General features: G+C 41.7%; 1 protein-coding gene across 13 annotated transcripts in view; it reads left to right on the top strand.

Annotated features, from left to right (window-relative positions):
- The window catches only part of ADGRL3 (adhesion G protein-coupled receptor L3), a 1,088,292-nt gene that overhangs the window by 622,749 nt on the left and 448,735 nt on the right, over positions 1–16,808 (top strand). For all 13 annotated transcript variants that reach the window (XM_073686326.1, XM_073686314.1, XM_073686318.1 and 10 more), the window contains one exon: positions 8,818–9,001. In XM_073686326.1, coding sequence (XP_073542427.1) covers positions 8,818–9,001 — 184 coding nt within the window. The remainder of the gene's footprint in view (positions 1–8,817; positions 9,002–16,808) is intronic.

Genomic DNA, 16,808 nt, shown 5'->3' with positions numbered 1-16,808 from the left:
CTCACATCAAACCTGGCCTGTTATGATCTGCTACAAGAACTAAGGAAAGATAGGAAAACTGTCCCTACAATAGGACTAAGCTGATTCCCTACGATGCAGCGGGCAACCTGTTCCTTGTGAACAGACCTGCCTTCGTCCTCAGCTAGTCTGAACGCAGACCTATAGATATAAGGGAGGGGTCCCTAAAAGTACTAAGGACTGGGACAAAATTGGACACCTCCTAGCAGAAGTTGTAGCGGAGCAAAAAGACAAACAGACAAAAATACATAGAGGTCCAAGGACCAAGCAAACTATAGAGATAGGTACAAAGCACCTGGCTAGATTAAGAGTCAAAGTAACACTGAAGTCCAGCAAAGCCAGAAGGGCGGAGCTGGAATAAATAGGCAGCAGGTCACGTGACCACAAAATAGAAAAAAAACTAACAGGAGGGTTCTAACAGTACCCCCTCTTCTATGAGGATCCTCCGGATCCTCCAGGCCCAGGCCTATCAGGAAACCTCCTGTGGAACGCTATGATAAGTCTAGGAGCAGAGACATCATCTGCCCTTACCCAGGAGTTATCCTCAGGACCGAAACCTTTCCAAGCGACGAGATACTGCAATCTCCCTCTATGCTTTCTGGAATTCAGGATACGAGAAATTTCATATTCACCGTCTTCCACCACTGGAGGAACTGTGACAGTGGCATCCCTATCCGATACATCAGCTTTTTTCAACAAGGAAACATGAAACACCGGATTAATCTTCCAGGAGGAGGGAACCTCCAACCTAACAGCAGACTGGTTAACCACCTGAAGTACCTTAAATGGTCCCACAAACTTCGGACCCAATTTCTTAGAAGGAATCCTCAACCGCAGATTCTTTGAGGACAACCAAACCATGTCACCAACCGTAAACAAAACCTCTTGACGTTTCCTGTTAAAATACTTCTTAGACTTTTTGTTAGCCTCTTGAAGGTTACAACGTACATCAGTCCAAACTCTCTCCAAATCACCGGGAAAATTCTCCTCCTCCGGCACAGCCGACACCCATTAGGAGAACGAACCAAACTACGGATGTCTCCCAGTACAACAAAAAAACGGAGAACACTCAGCAGAAGAGGATGTATGGTTGTTAAGAGCAAATTCAGCAAGTGGCAGAAACTCAGACCACCCCTCTTGATTGTCTGCCACAAAACAACGCAAAAACTGCTCAACATCCTGGTTCTTTCTTTCTGTCTGTCCATTAGACTCAGGATGATACCCAGATGAAAATGACAAATGGACAAAAGGCACACCAAAAACGAGCCACAAACTGAGGTCCCTTATCAGAAACAATGTCGGTGGGAACGCCATTTCCTTGACAAAAGCCTTAGCGAGTGTCTTAGCGCAGGGTAGTTTAATGAAAGGAACCAAGTGACACATCTTGCTAAAACGGTCCACGACCACCCAGATGACAGTGAAACCCTCGGACACAGGAAGGTCAGTAATAAAATCCATTGCAAGATGCGTCCAAGGTGCACTAGGAAACTCCAGAGGGCAAAGCAACCCCGCAGCAGGAGCATGTGAAGCCTTTGATCTAGCACACACAGTACATTGACGCACCCACTTAATGACCTCCTTCTGCCATCCAGGCCACCAAAAACTGCGACCCACAAGTCTCTTGGTCTCAGAAATTCCAGGATGACCTGCCAACCGAGACTCATGATACTCCACAAACAACTCTCTCCTAAAGGTTCTAGGTACAAACAATCTCCCATGGGGAGTGTTAGATGGGGCATCCTCCTGGGCTTTCAGAATCCCATCTTCCAAAACGGAGTCCAATGCTGCTATTACAACTCCTTCCTGTAAAATGCTCTCCTCCTCCTCGGTACCAACCATGGGAGAAAAGCTGCGAGACAACGCATCAGCTTTAACATTCTTGGTACCCGGGATGTAAGTAACGGAAAAATTAAACCGCAAAAAAAAAAGTGCCCACCTAGCCTGACGGGCATTCAAGCGCTTGGCAGCATCTAGATAGATCAGATTCTTATGATCAGTGAAAACCTGAATGGGAAATTTAGCTCCTTCCAAGAAATGAAGCCAATGTTGAAATGCGAGTTTGATAGCCAGCAATTCCCGATTACCAACATCGTAATTAAGTTCGGTTTCAGAAAATTTTTTCGATAAAAAGCACAGGGATGAACCCCATCCTTGTTCTCCTGAGAGAAAACTGCACCGACCCCCACCGAAGAAGCATCAATCTCGACCAAAAAAGGCTTGGTCTCATCAGGCTGCATAAGGATGGGGGCAGAACTGAACCTCTCCTTGAGATACACAAAAGCTTCCATGGCCTCAGTAGTCCACTGGACCGTATTCGCACCTTTCCTGGTGAGATCGGTCAGCGGCTTAACAATTATAGAAAAATTCTTAATGAATTTTCTGTAATATTTGGCGAAACCCAAAAATCTCTGTATAGATTTTAAACCAATAGGCCTAGGCCATTCCTTCACAGCCTGAACCTTCACCGGGTCCATCTCAAAGCCCTCGGTGGAGACAATGTAGCCCAAAAAACTAATTCTCTGCACAGCGAACTCGCATTTCTCCAGCTTAGCAAAAAGTGAATTGTCACTTAATAACTGCAATACCTCACGTACGCTCTGCCAATGAGACTCCAGATCTGGTGAATAAATCAAAATGTCATCCAAATACACCACCACATTCTTACCAATCAAAGGTCTCAGGATGACATTAATAAGGTTCTGAAAAAACGCTGGTGCATTGGTAAGACCAAAAGGCATAACCAGATTCTCAAAATGACCCACCGAAGTGTTAAAAGCAGTCTTCCATTCATCACCCTCCTTCATTCGCAACAAATTGTATGCCCCCCGGAGATCAATTTTAGAGAACCACTTGGCCCCCACTAACTGGTTAAACAAGTCAGGAATTAACGGCAATGGGTAGGAATTGCGTACGGTAATTTTATTAATTTCGCGAAAGTCCAGACAAGGACGTAAACCGCTGTCTTTTTTTTTTACAAAAAAAAATCCAACAGCCACAGGTGACTTAGAAGGTCTAATGTGACCAGCAGCCAAGCTCGTCTTTATGATTCCTCCAAGGCTTTTCTTTCAGGGATAGTAAGATTAAATAAGCGACTCTTGGGAAGAGTAGCTCCAGGAACAAACTCAATGGCGCAATCATAGTCCCTATGAGGAGGTAGAATTTGCGACTCCTCCTCTGAAAAAACCTTCCAAAAATCCTGAATAGGTACAGGTAATTCCCCTCTTTCCACAGCAGCAATGCGAACGTTACAACATTTATCATAGCACTTAGGACTCCATTACTTAATCTCATTAGTAGACCAGTCCAGTAAAGGATTGTGCAGTTTTAACCAAGGCAAACCTAACACTACTGGAGAAGGTAAATTATTTAATATCACTAAATCCAAATTCTCTTGGTGAATACCATTAATAGTGAGGGGAAATTCAAAAACCTTGTGAGTAACACATTTCAAAGGAGTGTTATCAACAGCAACCACAGAAATAGGAGATGACAAAGGTTTAGGTTCCAATTTAAGTTTTTCCAAAAATCCCTTATCAATCACATTCAGTGTACAACTACAATCCACAAATACCTGAAATGCAATCAACTCCTTCAATGAGGTACTCCCTGAAAGAAATATTCCCTTAGTGTTTAAACAAGCAATACGGGCGTAACTGACCTTTTTTTTTTCTTTGTTTAACAGAAGCTCACAGTTCTTAACAAAATGGTCAGATTTACCACAGTACAAACACAATCCCTTGGAAAACCTGCGGTCTTTTTCCTCAGAGCAGAGTGGCATCGCCCCAATCTCCATCGGTTCTCCGTCGTCCGAGCAGACCCTCTGATGACTAGGAGCTGCCATAGCAGGAGTTTTCTCCTCATTAACCCTGGCACGCAGTCTCCTGTCCACCCGTATAGCTAATTGCATGGCTTCTTGCAAGTTTCCACGTGCAGGGAAAGCAATCAGCAGATCCTTAACCCTTTCACTTAGACCATCAAGAAACAAACATTTTAACGCCGAATCATTCCATCTCACTTCAGAAGACCACCATCTGAAGTGTGTACAATAATTTTCAACATCACCTGACCCCTGATTTAAACGTCTCAGTTGTGTCTCAGCAGAAGAGACTCGATCAGGATCGTCATACAACAACCCCATAGCAGAAAAAAAATCTTCCACTGATCTAAACATGGATCATTAGGTTGGAGAGAAAAGGCCCATCCCTGTGGTTCCTTGTGCAAAAGTGACATGATAAACCCAATGCGCTGTGATGCATTCCCAGAGGACCTGGGTCTCAAACGAAAATATAATAAACAAGCATTTTTAAAGGAAAAAAAATCTTGTTGTTTACCATAAAAAAAATCAGGCAGTCCTACCTTCGGTTCAACAAAATGCGCTCCAGGACAGCTACTCACGTGCTGCTGGAGCTCGGCCACCTCAAGAGACAATCCCTGTAGGCGTTGAGCCAATTCCTGAACAGACACCATGCTGATCTCCGGATCTCGTTCCTCAGGAGTTTTCCTTTTTCCTTTGATTTTGGGCTGGACTTACTGTTATGATCTGCTACAAGAACTAAGGAAAGATAGGAAAACTGTCCCTACAATAGGACTAAGCTGATTCCCTACGATGCAGCGGGCAACCTGTTCCTTGTGAACAGACCCACCTTCGTCCTCAGCTAGTCTGAACGCAGACCTATAGATATAAGGGAGGGGTCCCTAAAAGTACTAAGGACTGGGACAAAATTGGACACCTACTAGCAGAAGTTGTAGCAGAGCAAAAAGACAAACAGACAAAATACATAGAGGTCCAAGGACCAAGCAAACTATAGAGATAGGTACAAAGCACCTGGCTAGATTAAGAGTCAAAGTAACACTGAAGTCCAGCAAAGCCAGAAGGGCGGAGCTGGAATAAATAGGCAGCAGGTCACGTGACCACAAAATAGAAAAAAAACTAACAGGAGGGTTCTAACACGGCCCTGTCTTGGCCGATTAACTCCTCTTCGTACTATGTGTACAAGAGCATTACTCCAGGTTTGCATCACAGAGGACATCCACCTCTGTGATACATATCTACCATCCACTATGCGTCCGACAGCCACCTTACAATATACACTGCTCAAAAAAATAAAGGGAACACTCAAATAACACATCCTAGATCTGAATGAATGAAATATTCTCATTGAATACTTTGTTCTGTACAAAGTTGAATGTGCTGACAACAAAATCACACAAAAATCATCAAAGGAAATCAAATTTATTAACCAATGGAGGCCTGGATTTGGAGAAAATTAAAGTGGAAAAACACACCACAGGCTGATCCAACTTTGATGTAATGTCCTTAAAACAAGTCAAAATGAGGCTCAGTATTGTGTGTGGCCTCCACGTGTCTATATGACCTCCCTACAACGCCTGTGCATGCTCCTAATGAGGTTGCGGATGGTCTCCTGTGGGATCTCCTCCCAGACCTGGACTAAAGCATCCGCCAACTCCTGGACAGTCTGTGGTGCAACATGACGTTGGTGGATGGAGCAAAATATGATGTCCCAGATGTGCTCAATCGGATTCAGGTCTGAGGAACGAGCGGGCCAGTCCATAGCTTCAATGCCTTCATCTTGCAGGAACTGCTGACACACTCCAGCCACATGAGGTCTGGCATTGTCCTGCATTAGGAGGAACCCAGGGCCAACCGCACAAGCATATGGTCTCACAAGGGGTCTGAGGATCTCATCTCGATACCTAATGGCAGTCAGGCTACCTCTGGTGAGCACATGGAGGGCTGTGCGACCCTCCAAAGAAATGCCACCCCACACTATTACTGACCCACTGCCAAACCGGTCATGCTGAAGGATGTTGCAGGCAGCAGATCGCTCTCCACGGCGTCTCCAGACTCTGTCACGTCTGTCACATGTGCTCAGTGTGAATCTGCTTTCATCTGTGAAGAGCACAGGTTGGCAGTGGCGACTTTGCCAATCCTGGTGTTCTGTGGCAAATGCCAAGCGTCCTGCACGGTGTTGGGCTGTGAGCACAACCCCCATCTGTGGACATCGGACCCTCATACCACCCTCATGGAGTCAGTTTCTAACCGTTTGTGCAGACACATGCACATTTGTGGCCTGCTGGAGGTCATTTTGCAGGGCTCTGGCAGTGCTCCTCCTGTTCCTCCTTGAACAAAGGCGGATGTAGCGGTCCTGCTGCTGGGTTGTTGCCCTAATACGGCCCCCTCCACGTCTCCTGGTGTACTGGCCTGTCTCCTGGTAGCGCCTCCAGCCTCTGGACACTACACTGACACAGCAAACCTTCTTGCCACAGCTCACATTGATGTGCCATCCTGGATGAGCTGCACTACCTGAGCAACTTCTGTGGGTTGTAGAGTCCGTCTCATGCTATCACGAATCTGAAAGCACAACCAACATTCAAAAGTGACCAAAACATCAGCCAGAAAGCATTGGTACTGAGATGTGGTCTGTGGTCCCCACCTGCAGAACTACTCCTTTATTGAGTGTGTCTTGATAATTGCCAATAATTTCCATCTATTGTCCACTCCATTTGCACAACAGCATGTGAAATTGATTGTCAATCAGTGTTTCTTCCTAAGTGGACAGTTTGATCTCACAGAAGTTTGATTTACTTGGAGTTATATTATTCTGTTGTATAAGTGTTCCCTTTATTTTTTTGAGCAGTGTACATATATACACACATATATATATATATATATATATATATATATATATATATATATATACAGCAGGTCAAATAAGTACTGAACATTTTAACATTTCACCAATTTTCTAAGTAGATGTTTTTTTAAAGGTGCTATTGACATGAAATTCTCAGCAGATGTCGGTAACAGCCCATCAGATCCACAAAGGCAAAGAAATCAAACTATAGATGTCCATAAATTAAGTTATGTGTAATAATAACAAATGACACAAGGAAACAGAATTGAACATGCTCAATGAAATTTATTTAATACTTCATACAAAAGCCTTTGTTGGTGATGACAGCTTCAAGACTCCTCCTGTATGGAGAAACTAGTCCCATGCATTGCTCAGGTGTGGTTTTGGACCATTCTTTCACACAAACACTCTTCAAATCCTGAAGGTTCCATGGGCTCTTTCTATGAACTCTGAGCTTTAGTTCCTTTCATAAACTTTCTATTGGATTCAGGTCAGGTGATTGGCTGGGCAATTCTAGCCGCTTTATTTTCTTTTTCTAAAAGCAATTGAGAGTTTCCTTGGCTGTGTCTTTGGGATTATTGGCTTGGTGATGTGTCCACCCTCATTTCATCTTCATCATCCTGGTAGATGGCAGCATATTTTTATCAAGAATGTCTCAGTACACTTGTCCATTCTTCCTTCAATGATATGAAGTTTTCCAGTGCTGTATGTTGAAAAATAGCCCCACGCCATGATGTTCTCACTTCCAAACTTCTCTATAGGTATAGTGTTTTTGGGGTGATATGCAGTGCCCTTTGGCCTCCAAACATGGTGTGTATTAGGACATCCAAAGAGTTCAATTTTGCTCTCATCTGACCAGATTATTTTCTCTCAGTATTTCACAGGCTTGTCTAAATGTTGTTTAACAAACAGTAAAGGCACTTGAACATGCTTACTGTTCAGCAATAGAGTCTTGCATGGTGAGAATCCATACAGGCCATGGAGACTGAGTGCTTTACTTATAGTTTTCTTTGAAACAATTATACCTGCTGATTCCAGGTTTTTCTGTAGCTCACTACAGGTGATCCTTGGCTCTTGGACAACTCTTCTGATAATTCTTTTCACACCTCTGTGTGAAACCTGGTTGCGGCTGGTTTATGGTAAAATTATGTTCTTTCCACTTCCGTATTATGGCCCCAACAGTGCTCTCTGGAACTTTCAGTAGTTTAGAAATTCTTCTGTAACCAATGTCATCACTATATTTTGTAACAATAAGGTTGTGAATGTCTTGAGACAGCTACCTGGTTTTACCCATCATGAGATTTTTCTTGTGTGGCACCTTGGTAATGAGATACCTTTTTATAGGCCATCAGTTGAATCAGGTGATATTATTTTTCACTAAGTGGCAGAATTGCTTTCTAATTACTGATAGATTTCAGCTATTGTCATGACTTTCCATGGCTTTTTACACCTGTCTTTCTTTATGTGTTGAATACTTTTTTCCCTGTGTCATTTCTCATTATTACACATAACCTAATTTATGGACATCTATGGTTTGATTTCTTTGTCTGTGTGTATTGGATGGGTTGTTACCGATATCTGGTGAGAATTTCATGTCAATAACACCTTTAGAAATATATTTACATAGAAAATTGGTGATGTGTTCACTACTTATTTCACCCGTTGTATATGTATGGGTATCAGAGGAAATGTACATTTTAGGAGAGAAGTTTAATCATATTTTTAGTCATATTTGTTTAGTAATGTGCCAGTTGTAAATGTTAACTTCCAAGTTTAGTTCATAATTCAGAAAAGAAAATGGTAGCTTTTCTATAAACATCTTAAAATCCTTGCATTCACTTTATTATGGCGATTTAAAAAAATATATATTTCTCCGTGTTACTCATAGGTTGCAACCATGTCAGTGTCTGACCTTTTAAGAGGTTTTAAACATTATAGAAATTTTCATTCATATCTCAGACACCCATCTGTAGAAAGTGCTGTTTCAGTTATAGTGCTCCTCATCAGGACAGAATAGGATCTTGTTAGGCTGTATGGGCTGATTTTGTATTGTCTCACATAACTATAGGGCAATGAGAGTTGGAAAAAAGTACTTACAAAAACCATATGAACATCAGATCCTGATTTTTGTTTTGTTTTATAGGCAATGGTTGAGACTGTTAACAATCTTCTACAACCACAAGCTAAGGAGGCATGGCAAGACCTAACAGAAAAGGAACAAGTGCGAGCAGCCACAATGCTTCTTGACACAGTTGAAGAAGGAGCCTTTGTGTTAGCTGATAATCTCCTAAAAACGGACATTGTAAGAGAAAACACAGAAAATATTCGTAAGTTAAATTCATTTTACATTTTTTTGTTACATAGTGGACTGGCAAAGTACAAAACTCTGCATATTTATCAACTTCAGCTGATAAACATAAACCTTGCTTTCTCCATATTTCTCTCAGCAATCATCTGATCATCATGGCTCCAGCCTCTCTAGCACAAAGCAACATGAACGTAGCTGCGTGCTTCAATATATATACAGTGGTGCTTGAAAGTTTGTGAACCTTTCAGAATTGTCTTTATTTCTGCATAAATTTGATGTAAAGCTACATCAGAGGATCTGCGTGACTCACTTTCGGTCATGTGATCAAGTCACATGATCGCGAGCCCAGAAGTAACATACAAAAATATGTCTGTCGCCACACCGGTGTCATGTTATTGGATCTGCAATAACCCAGATCCAAATAGGAAAGAGAAAAATAGGTAAAGGCAGTGTGTTACCATATTTCTCATGCCATTACTCTCTCATAAGAATAATACCATTGCTATCCAGAGGTCCACACTTTATGAATAGCTGTGATTCCATTATACATATTCCCCACTCATTTCAACTGCCTTTACCTATTTTTTTCTTTCCTGTTTGGATCTGGGTTATTGCAGATCCAATAACATGACACCGCTACAGAAATTTGCATGCTGTGGGTGAGTTTGGATATTTCCCCAGCGATCAGGAAATGCTGCATATTTATGCAGCGTCAAACCCACAGCAGCCAGATGTTACAGCATAGTGGATGGTATTTCTAGAAGACATTTCTGAGGCTGCGGATCACCCGCGGACACTGACATGTGGCGTGTCTTTCAGGACCGCAGCATATCAATTTCTCTTGCGGAGTCGCTAGTCTCCATAAGATGCACCAAATCTGGCACTTAGCCTTAGCCTTGGCTCTTCCCACTTACCCTGGTGCGGTGGCAAGTGGGGTAATAGGATTGGGTTTCTTGTCAGCCTTGTTTTGGCAGCTGGCATGAATCCCAGGTTAGTAATGGAGGGCTTCTATAAGACGACCCCATTACTAACCCCGTAATAAAGGTTTGGAAATAAAGACATGGCAAGAATAAAGTATTTTATTCTAAATAAAAGTCCACATGGTTTTAATAATTTATTTTAAAATAAAAAACACTGTATACTCGCCTAACGCCTAATCCGCTGAAGCCATTGTCACCTGTAAAAAAAACAAAAACAAACAACAACCATATCCCTTACCTGTCTGATGTGATGACATATTCCAGAGTGTCCCACGAAGATCTGTGTCACTTCTAGAGCAGTCATACCAGCCATCACTGATGTGACTGCTGTAGAGGTCAGCACTGTATACACTGACAGGAGTGTAATCACTTCTGTTAGTGTATAGCGCTGAGCTGCCAGGAGTGAGGTCACTGGAGTTCAATCAGCTGATGATCAGCTGAGAGCTCCGTTGACCTCACTTACTGCATCAGTGGTGCATGAGAAAATTCTCACGCAGCACAGGTGCTGTAAGTGAGGTCACTGGAGCTTGTCAGCTGATCATCAGCTGATGAACTCATGTCCCAGCAGCTCAGCGCTATACACTGCAGGGAGCGATCAAGTACTTCATGTGTTTTTGAGCAAACTCTATGCGGGCTTTCATATGTCTTGCACTGAGGATTATGGAGGCCACTGTGCTCTTAGGAACCTTGAGTAATGCAGAAATTCTTTTGTAACCTTGGCCAGATCTGTGCCTTGCCACAATTCTGTCTCTGAGCTCCTTGGGCAGTTCCTTTGAGCTCATGGCTCTCATTTGGTCTGACATGCACTGTGTGGTGTGAGGTCTTATATAGACAGGTGTGTGCCTTTCCAAATCAAGTCCTATCAGTTTAATTAAACACAGCTGGACTCCAATGAAGGAAATGGACAGCATGTGACTTAAATATGAGTGTCTGAGCAAAGGGTCTGAATACTTATGACAATGTAATATTTCAGTTTCTCTTTTTTAATAAATTTCTACATTTCTGTTTTTTTTCAGTCAAGATGGGGTGCAGAGTGTACTTTAATGAGAAAAAAAATGAACTTTTTAGAATTTACCAAATGGCTGCAATGAAACAAAGAGTGAAAAATTGAAAGGGGTCTGAATACTTTCCGTACCCACTGTATAACTGTTTCATTGTAAAAACAAAACAAACCAAAAAAACACCCCGCAACAACAACACATATTTGGTATATCAATATTTGGAACGACCCATACTATAGAACTATCTTATCGTGTATTGTCAACTTTGAATGCTTTAAAAAAAATGGAGAAAATGATTCCAAAACTACTGTTTCTGTTCATCTTGCCCCACAAATAATTAAAATTAAAAAAAAAATCGTATGTATCCCAATGTGTTACCAATTAAAGCTACAGCTTGTTATGCAAAAAAACAAGTCCTCATACAGCTCTGTATTCAGCAAAAAGGAAAAGGTTATGGGTCTCAGAATATTACAACAAATAGAAGATTAAAAAAAGGGATTTTCCTGTGCAAAAGTGGTAAAACAATATACATCAGCTATCATGTGACGCCCAACTGCGCTTGGTATCACAGATCCTGGAAGAGTGCATTGATGGATTCCTCCACAAGAGGCCCCCATAACCATTCACACATCTCCACCTTCCACCTCAGACCACCAGAGGGAGCCCCCTTAGGGATAGATAAATAAGGAAGGTGGAGCCAGGCAGCAGTTAGCTTAGTCTAGACTAGAGTTGACAGAGAGCCAAACCTGTTGAGAGAGTTCCTGCAGTAGAGAAGCCTGAGAGAGGTCAGCCTGCAGTGGAGCACATTCTAGACTCAGTTGTAGCTCAGAATAGTGAGCTTTAGGTGTGCCGGCACCATAAGATTGGTGAAGCGCGGCAAGCTGCCGTTAGTGTGAGTAGCCTAGTGAGGGCCCGCGTAGGCCAAAGGCGAGTAGAGAGTTAGTACATAGGGGGCAGAGGAGATTAACTAGCTCACCCCGAAGAATTTACCGGACACCGGGTCCGAAGCTTACCGGGGTCTCTATGACCCAGTAAGGCACAACCGGAATCCCTGGAGAACTACAAGTCCCAGGATCGCTAAAGTGCTGATACGTAACAGAGCCAGGAGACACATAGGCCCCGCAAGCTGAGGAGCGTGTACTCCAAGAAAAGGCCCTACTACAAGGTCAGCCAGCGCAGGACAGAGACAAAGTTAGGCCTAGCTCCAGGCAGGTCAGAAACTTACTACACAGAGGCAAGTAACAGGAGGCCCTACACCTGCTCATTGGGGAGGATCCTGACATACACCCTTCACCCTACAGTTCTCCGGGAAGTGCCTGAATTTCCATCAGTAAAAGGTACTGAAGTGACTATCGTGTCTGTCTCTGTTCTTGCTCTGACCCGGCTGGGTCTCGCTTGTCCTGCACCCCCCTTCATACACTGCCCTGAGGCCTAGCTCCACTTGTGGGGAGCTATACCATCAAGCTGCCTTATCATCGGCCTCAGTGGACTGCGCAGCGCTGGTGATTCTCACCAGAAACCACAGGTGGCGTCATGAACTTTTAAAATAAATAACTATCAACGCCTTTTAAAGAGAAACCCCAGGGTACAGGCCCGGGAGCCGACCACCGCGACATCCCTAAGGCAAAGGCCCGGGTACCGAGTCATTCCCATCCCCTGGGCTAGTCAATCACAGTAATTGTATTGCCACACAGAGTAAAGTTAGCATGTCAGTTACGGTATATTGCACAGTGAACTCCATGAAAAATAGAATTGAAAAACAATTTTAGATTTATTGTTGATTGTTTATTCTTCCTAACAAAACATGAATTAAAAATTGATCAAAAAAGGCATGTCTATTAAGAAATGGTACCTATCCAGAAATTACAGGTTATCCCACAAAAAAGCTCTAGTACAACTTTGTTAGATGCTAGTATAAACTACAGGTTGTCATACAAAAAATAAGTCATCAGGCAGCTCCACAGATGGAAAACTGTGAAACGTGTGGCTCTCAGAATATGGCGGCACAAAAACAAGGGATTTTTTCCAAGTGGCTAATTTTTTTACAAAAAAAATAAAACATAAAAAAAGCACAGCAAATGGCATAAAATTTAAAACGCAAAAAAAAAAGTGTCTATAATGGTGTCTGAACAGGCGACTATGATGTGGTGATATCAATGAGGTTACAATAATATTGCTGCATGTCAATAGATATATATATATAATTATAATTCTGGTTATCTTTTTGTAACTAGACCACATTGTGTAATATGTTCTAGGAACACTCCTTATGCGGATCCTGCAATCCTATCTGTATGTAGTGATACAGTGATTATTGATTTCTGTCTGCCTGACCAGGGATATAAATGAGCAGCCTAGAGTCCAGATGACATATTTGTATTGTCCTTAGGGTATCCACCTCCATAGTAAGGAAGGTATGCTGGATAAGTGCATCCTTCCACCGCCTTAGATGAATATCTTGGTGGTCCTCGCACTGGTTCACTATATGCACTGCACTTTAGTTGTGGTCTTGTCTGTGTTAAGAGGAACTAATTTTAACGTTACTAATTTAAGATTAATTTTTAATTATAGGGTCTTTTTTCATTAGTCTGATTATACCCTCTAATATGGATTTTTTGATGTGATCAAGTGATATTTCATTAAACTGCAACCAGTGAAACACAGACAAAAATCCCAACATTTCGGCCCATTGAGGCCTTTGTCAAGGCAATCTGTCAATAATATGCCAATATTATAGGTCACTTCATTCTCATTTTTTATATCTCTGTTTTGACTTTCCTCCATCTTACTTCTTTTGTATTTCACTCCTCACTTCCTTTTCGTTCAGCCTTTCATGTATTACATGACTTCCCCACTATCTTTCAGATCTCTCACAGGGTCTGCCTTGGAATTTTGTTAGTGCCCCATCTAGTGGCCAGATTACACTACTACATATCAAGTGAAATTTTTTTTCCTGGAGACGTACCTAGTACTTCTCATGTGTTTTTTCATGTGTTTCCATTTATACTTACTGTGCTACTCCAATATTATTATTACCATTGTATTCATTTGTTCTGAGAACGTTATGTATTATTTTGTTATTCCTCCGTTTTACTACTATTTAAGTTTAAAATATCCAATAAATTTCCTTCCACTTCACGATTGTGTCCCACTTGTTGTTGATTCTTCCCCAAAAAATTAGAATTTTATATCTTTATGTTTGAAGCCAGAAATGTGGCAAAAGGTAGAAAAGTTCAAGGGGGCCAAATACTTTCACAATGCACTGTATATAGAATTTTTGCTGTTTTTTTCATGTGTATTGAATTGTCATTTTCTGTACACATTATTGACAGATTGCGCTGACCAAGGCATCAATAGGTCGAAACGTTGGGATTTTTGTCTGTGTTTTAATTAAATATAACTTGAACGGCAATTTTATGAGCATTTCATTCTTCAGTGCCAAAGTTACCATTTCACTATTTTGACACATGTCATACTTCTGGCACGAAACCCACACAGTTGAGCAGACCTTCTACTTTACCTCATTATCATCAGAGGCAGGATTACAATGACTGGCGACACTTCAATACACAGCTGATAACACAACATGCACTATTCACAACAGGTGATGTCATACCTTTCCCATCACTACTTTTCCCTTTACAATCATCTTTGCACACGCACTTTAGATGCTTCAATACTAAAGATAGGGTCTGAGTCTATTACTGCTAATGTATAGGTGAATTTAATGAGAGAACAGAAAGTACAGATGTAGCCACATTTACCTTAAAGGGGTTGTCCGGTCTAAATTGATAAGTCTGCATACGCACTGTGCGCTGCGTGGATTTGGGGGTATGTATGCGTTATACATACTCCCGGCCAGTGACCAGTTCTATAAAGCCTCTTAAATGAGATATCATTCTGTGACAATTTATTAAGATGGTGCATAATTTGTCAAGCTAAACTTCTCTACATCTGTACGATTCTAGAGTCGTCTCAATGGCCAGTGTGAAGAATCATAAAAAAAAACATTTAAAAAAAAAAATTTTTTACGTAAAACCTGGTTTAAACAGTATGTCATTTTCTGATGACACATTCCCTTTAAGTGAGACACCACTCAGATGCTATATTATCTTCAGGATAGACTATACAGACTTTATCCTGGTGTCTGATATGGGTGCTTTAGATGACGTGATGAGCCGGGGAACATGAAATATGACTTTATGGAGTCATCTCCTTGCTTGTGTCTTCTGCAGTGAGATAGACAATTTGCCCTAGCCTCCTTGCTATGCTTTTAAGCCACAGATCACCAAAGAACTTTCCGCCTTATTAACCACATCCCAATGGCTACTAGAATTCACATCACATCCAAATGGAAGACCATGTCACTATTCTGTTTAGCTGTGAATAAGCATTTCAATTTAACTCCTTGCTTCCGCAGCCAAGTTTCATTTTTACGTTTACATTTTCCTTCCCATCTTCCAAGAGCAATCATTTTTTTATTTTAGTGTCAACACGGTCATATGAGGGCTTGTTATTCTGTGGGATGAGTTGTAGTTTTGTAAGACACCATTCATTTTGTCATGAAATGGTAAAAAAAAACAAAAAACAAACAAACAGGAAATGAATTCCAAGTGCAACAAAATTGGGAAAAAAAGGCAATTCTGCCATTGTTCTTTTGGGCTATGTTTTTATGGTATCCTTTGTATGGTAAATTTGAACTAGTTGCATGATTCTTCAGGTCAGTATGATAATACCAAATTTCATATTTTTTTTTTATTAAAGTGGCGAGAAAAAAAATCAGAAGTTTGTAAAAAAGAAGAATTTTGGTTTGTGTCAACAGACCCATAACATTTTTAATTCAGTTGAGCTGGGTGAGGGCTTGTTTTTTTTGTGTGGCAAGCTGATGGTTTTCTTTATTATACCAATTTGGGGATTGCATTTTGTTAGGGGAGTGTGGTGACCATAATCACAATTCTGGTGACTTGATTTTTTTTCTGTAGACCGCTCCTACTGCATTGGTAAATTAATAATAATTAAAAATTTGAAAAAAATTTCTTTCCAAATCAGACAATGTGATTTCAGGATTTGTTTTCTCATTTTGTCTCTCATAGTTGAGGTCTATCTATGATGTCAATTACAGGCCTCTCACATCTTTTTAAGTGGGAGAACTTGCACAATTGGTGGCTGACTAAATACTTTTTTTTCCCACTGTTAGTAGCACCACTCCAGCACAGAAATAAAAAAAAAATTGGAGAGGTGCTTTAACCCCTTAACAACATTTGACGTACTAATACGCGTCTGTGCCCTGGGACTTAAGAGCCAGACCCCTATTAGAACGTCATGGCGATCGCACGCGCACACAGGCTATGCGGGCGCGATCGCCGCCGGGTGTCAGCTGATTGTCACAGCTGACACCCGGTACTATGTGCAGGGAGCGGTCACGCACCGCTCCCAGCACATTAACCCCCGCGATGCTGCGATCGAAGTCGATCGCAGCATTGCGGTGGCAAGGGGAGGTGATCGCAGATACTCACCTCCTCTTCCGGCTTCCAGCGCTGTCTGCCGTGGCTTCCAGGATGTTGCCATGACGACCCGATGTCGTCATGACAACATCCGGGTCACCAGACAGCAGGAAGATTTTTTGGACATGCGCAGTGCATCTCCAAACAATCTTCTCCCTGTCCAGCGCTGACAGCCTGCATGACACAGGGATGGTGCTGCATTCCTGTGCCATGCTGGCGATCAGAGAAAAAAAAGTGAAAGTCCCATAGTGGGACAAAGTAATAAAGTATAAAAACTATCAGAAAGTGAAAAAAAAAAAAAAAAATTTTTTTAAAAATATTAAAAAAATAAATAAATAAAT

The sequence above is a fragment of the Phyllobates terribilis genome, unplaced genomic scaffold (assembly GCF_046119375.1).
Source record: "Phyllobates terribilis strain yellow unplaced genomic scaffold, ASM4611937v1 Scaffold_1__5_contigs__length_1240528914, whole genome shotgun sequence".
Taxonomy (NCBI): domain Eukaryota; kingdom Metazoa; phylum Chordata; class Amphibia; order Anura; family Dendrobatidae; genus Phyllobates; species Phyllobates terribilis.
The sequence above is the reverse complement of the archived record's forward strand: the minus strand, read 5'-3'. Positions and strand labels throughout refer to the sequence as shown.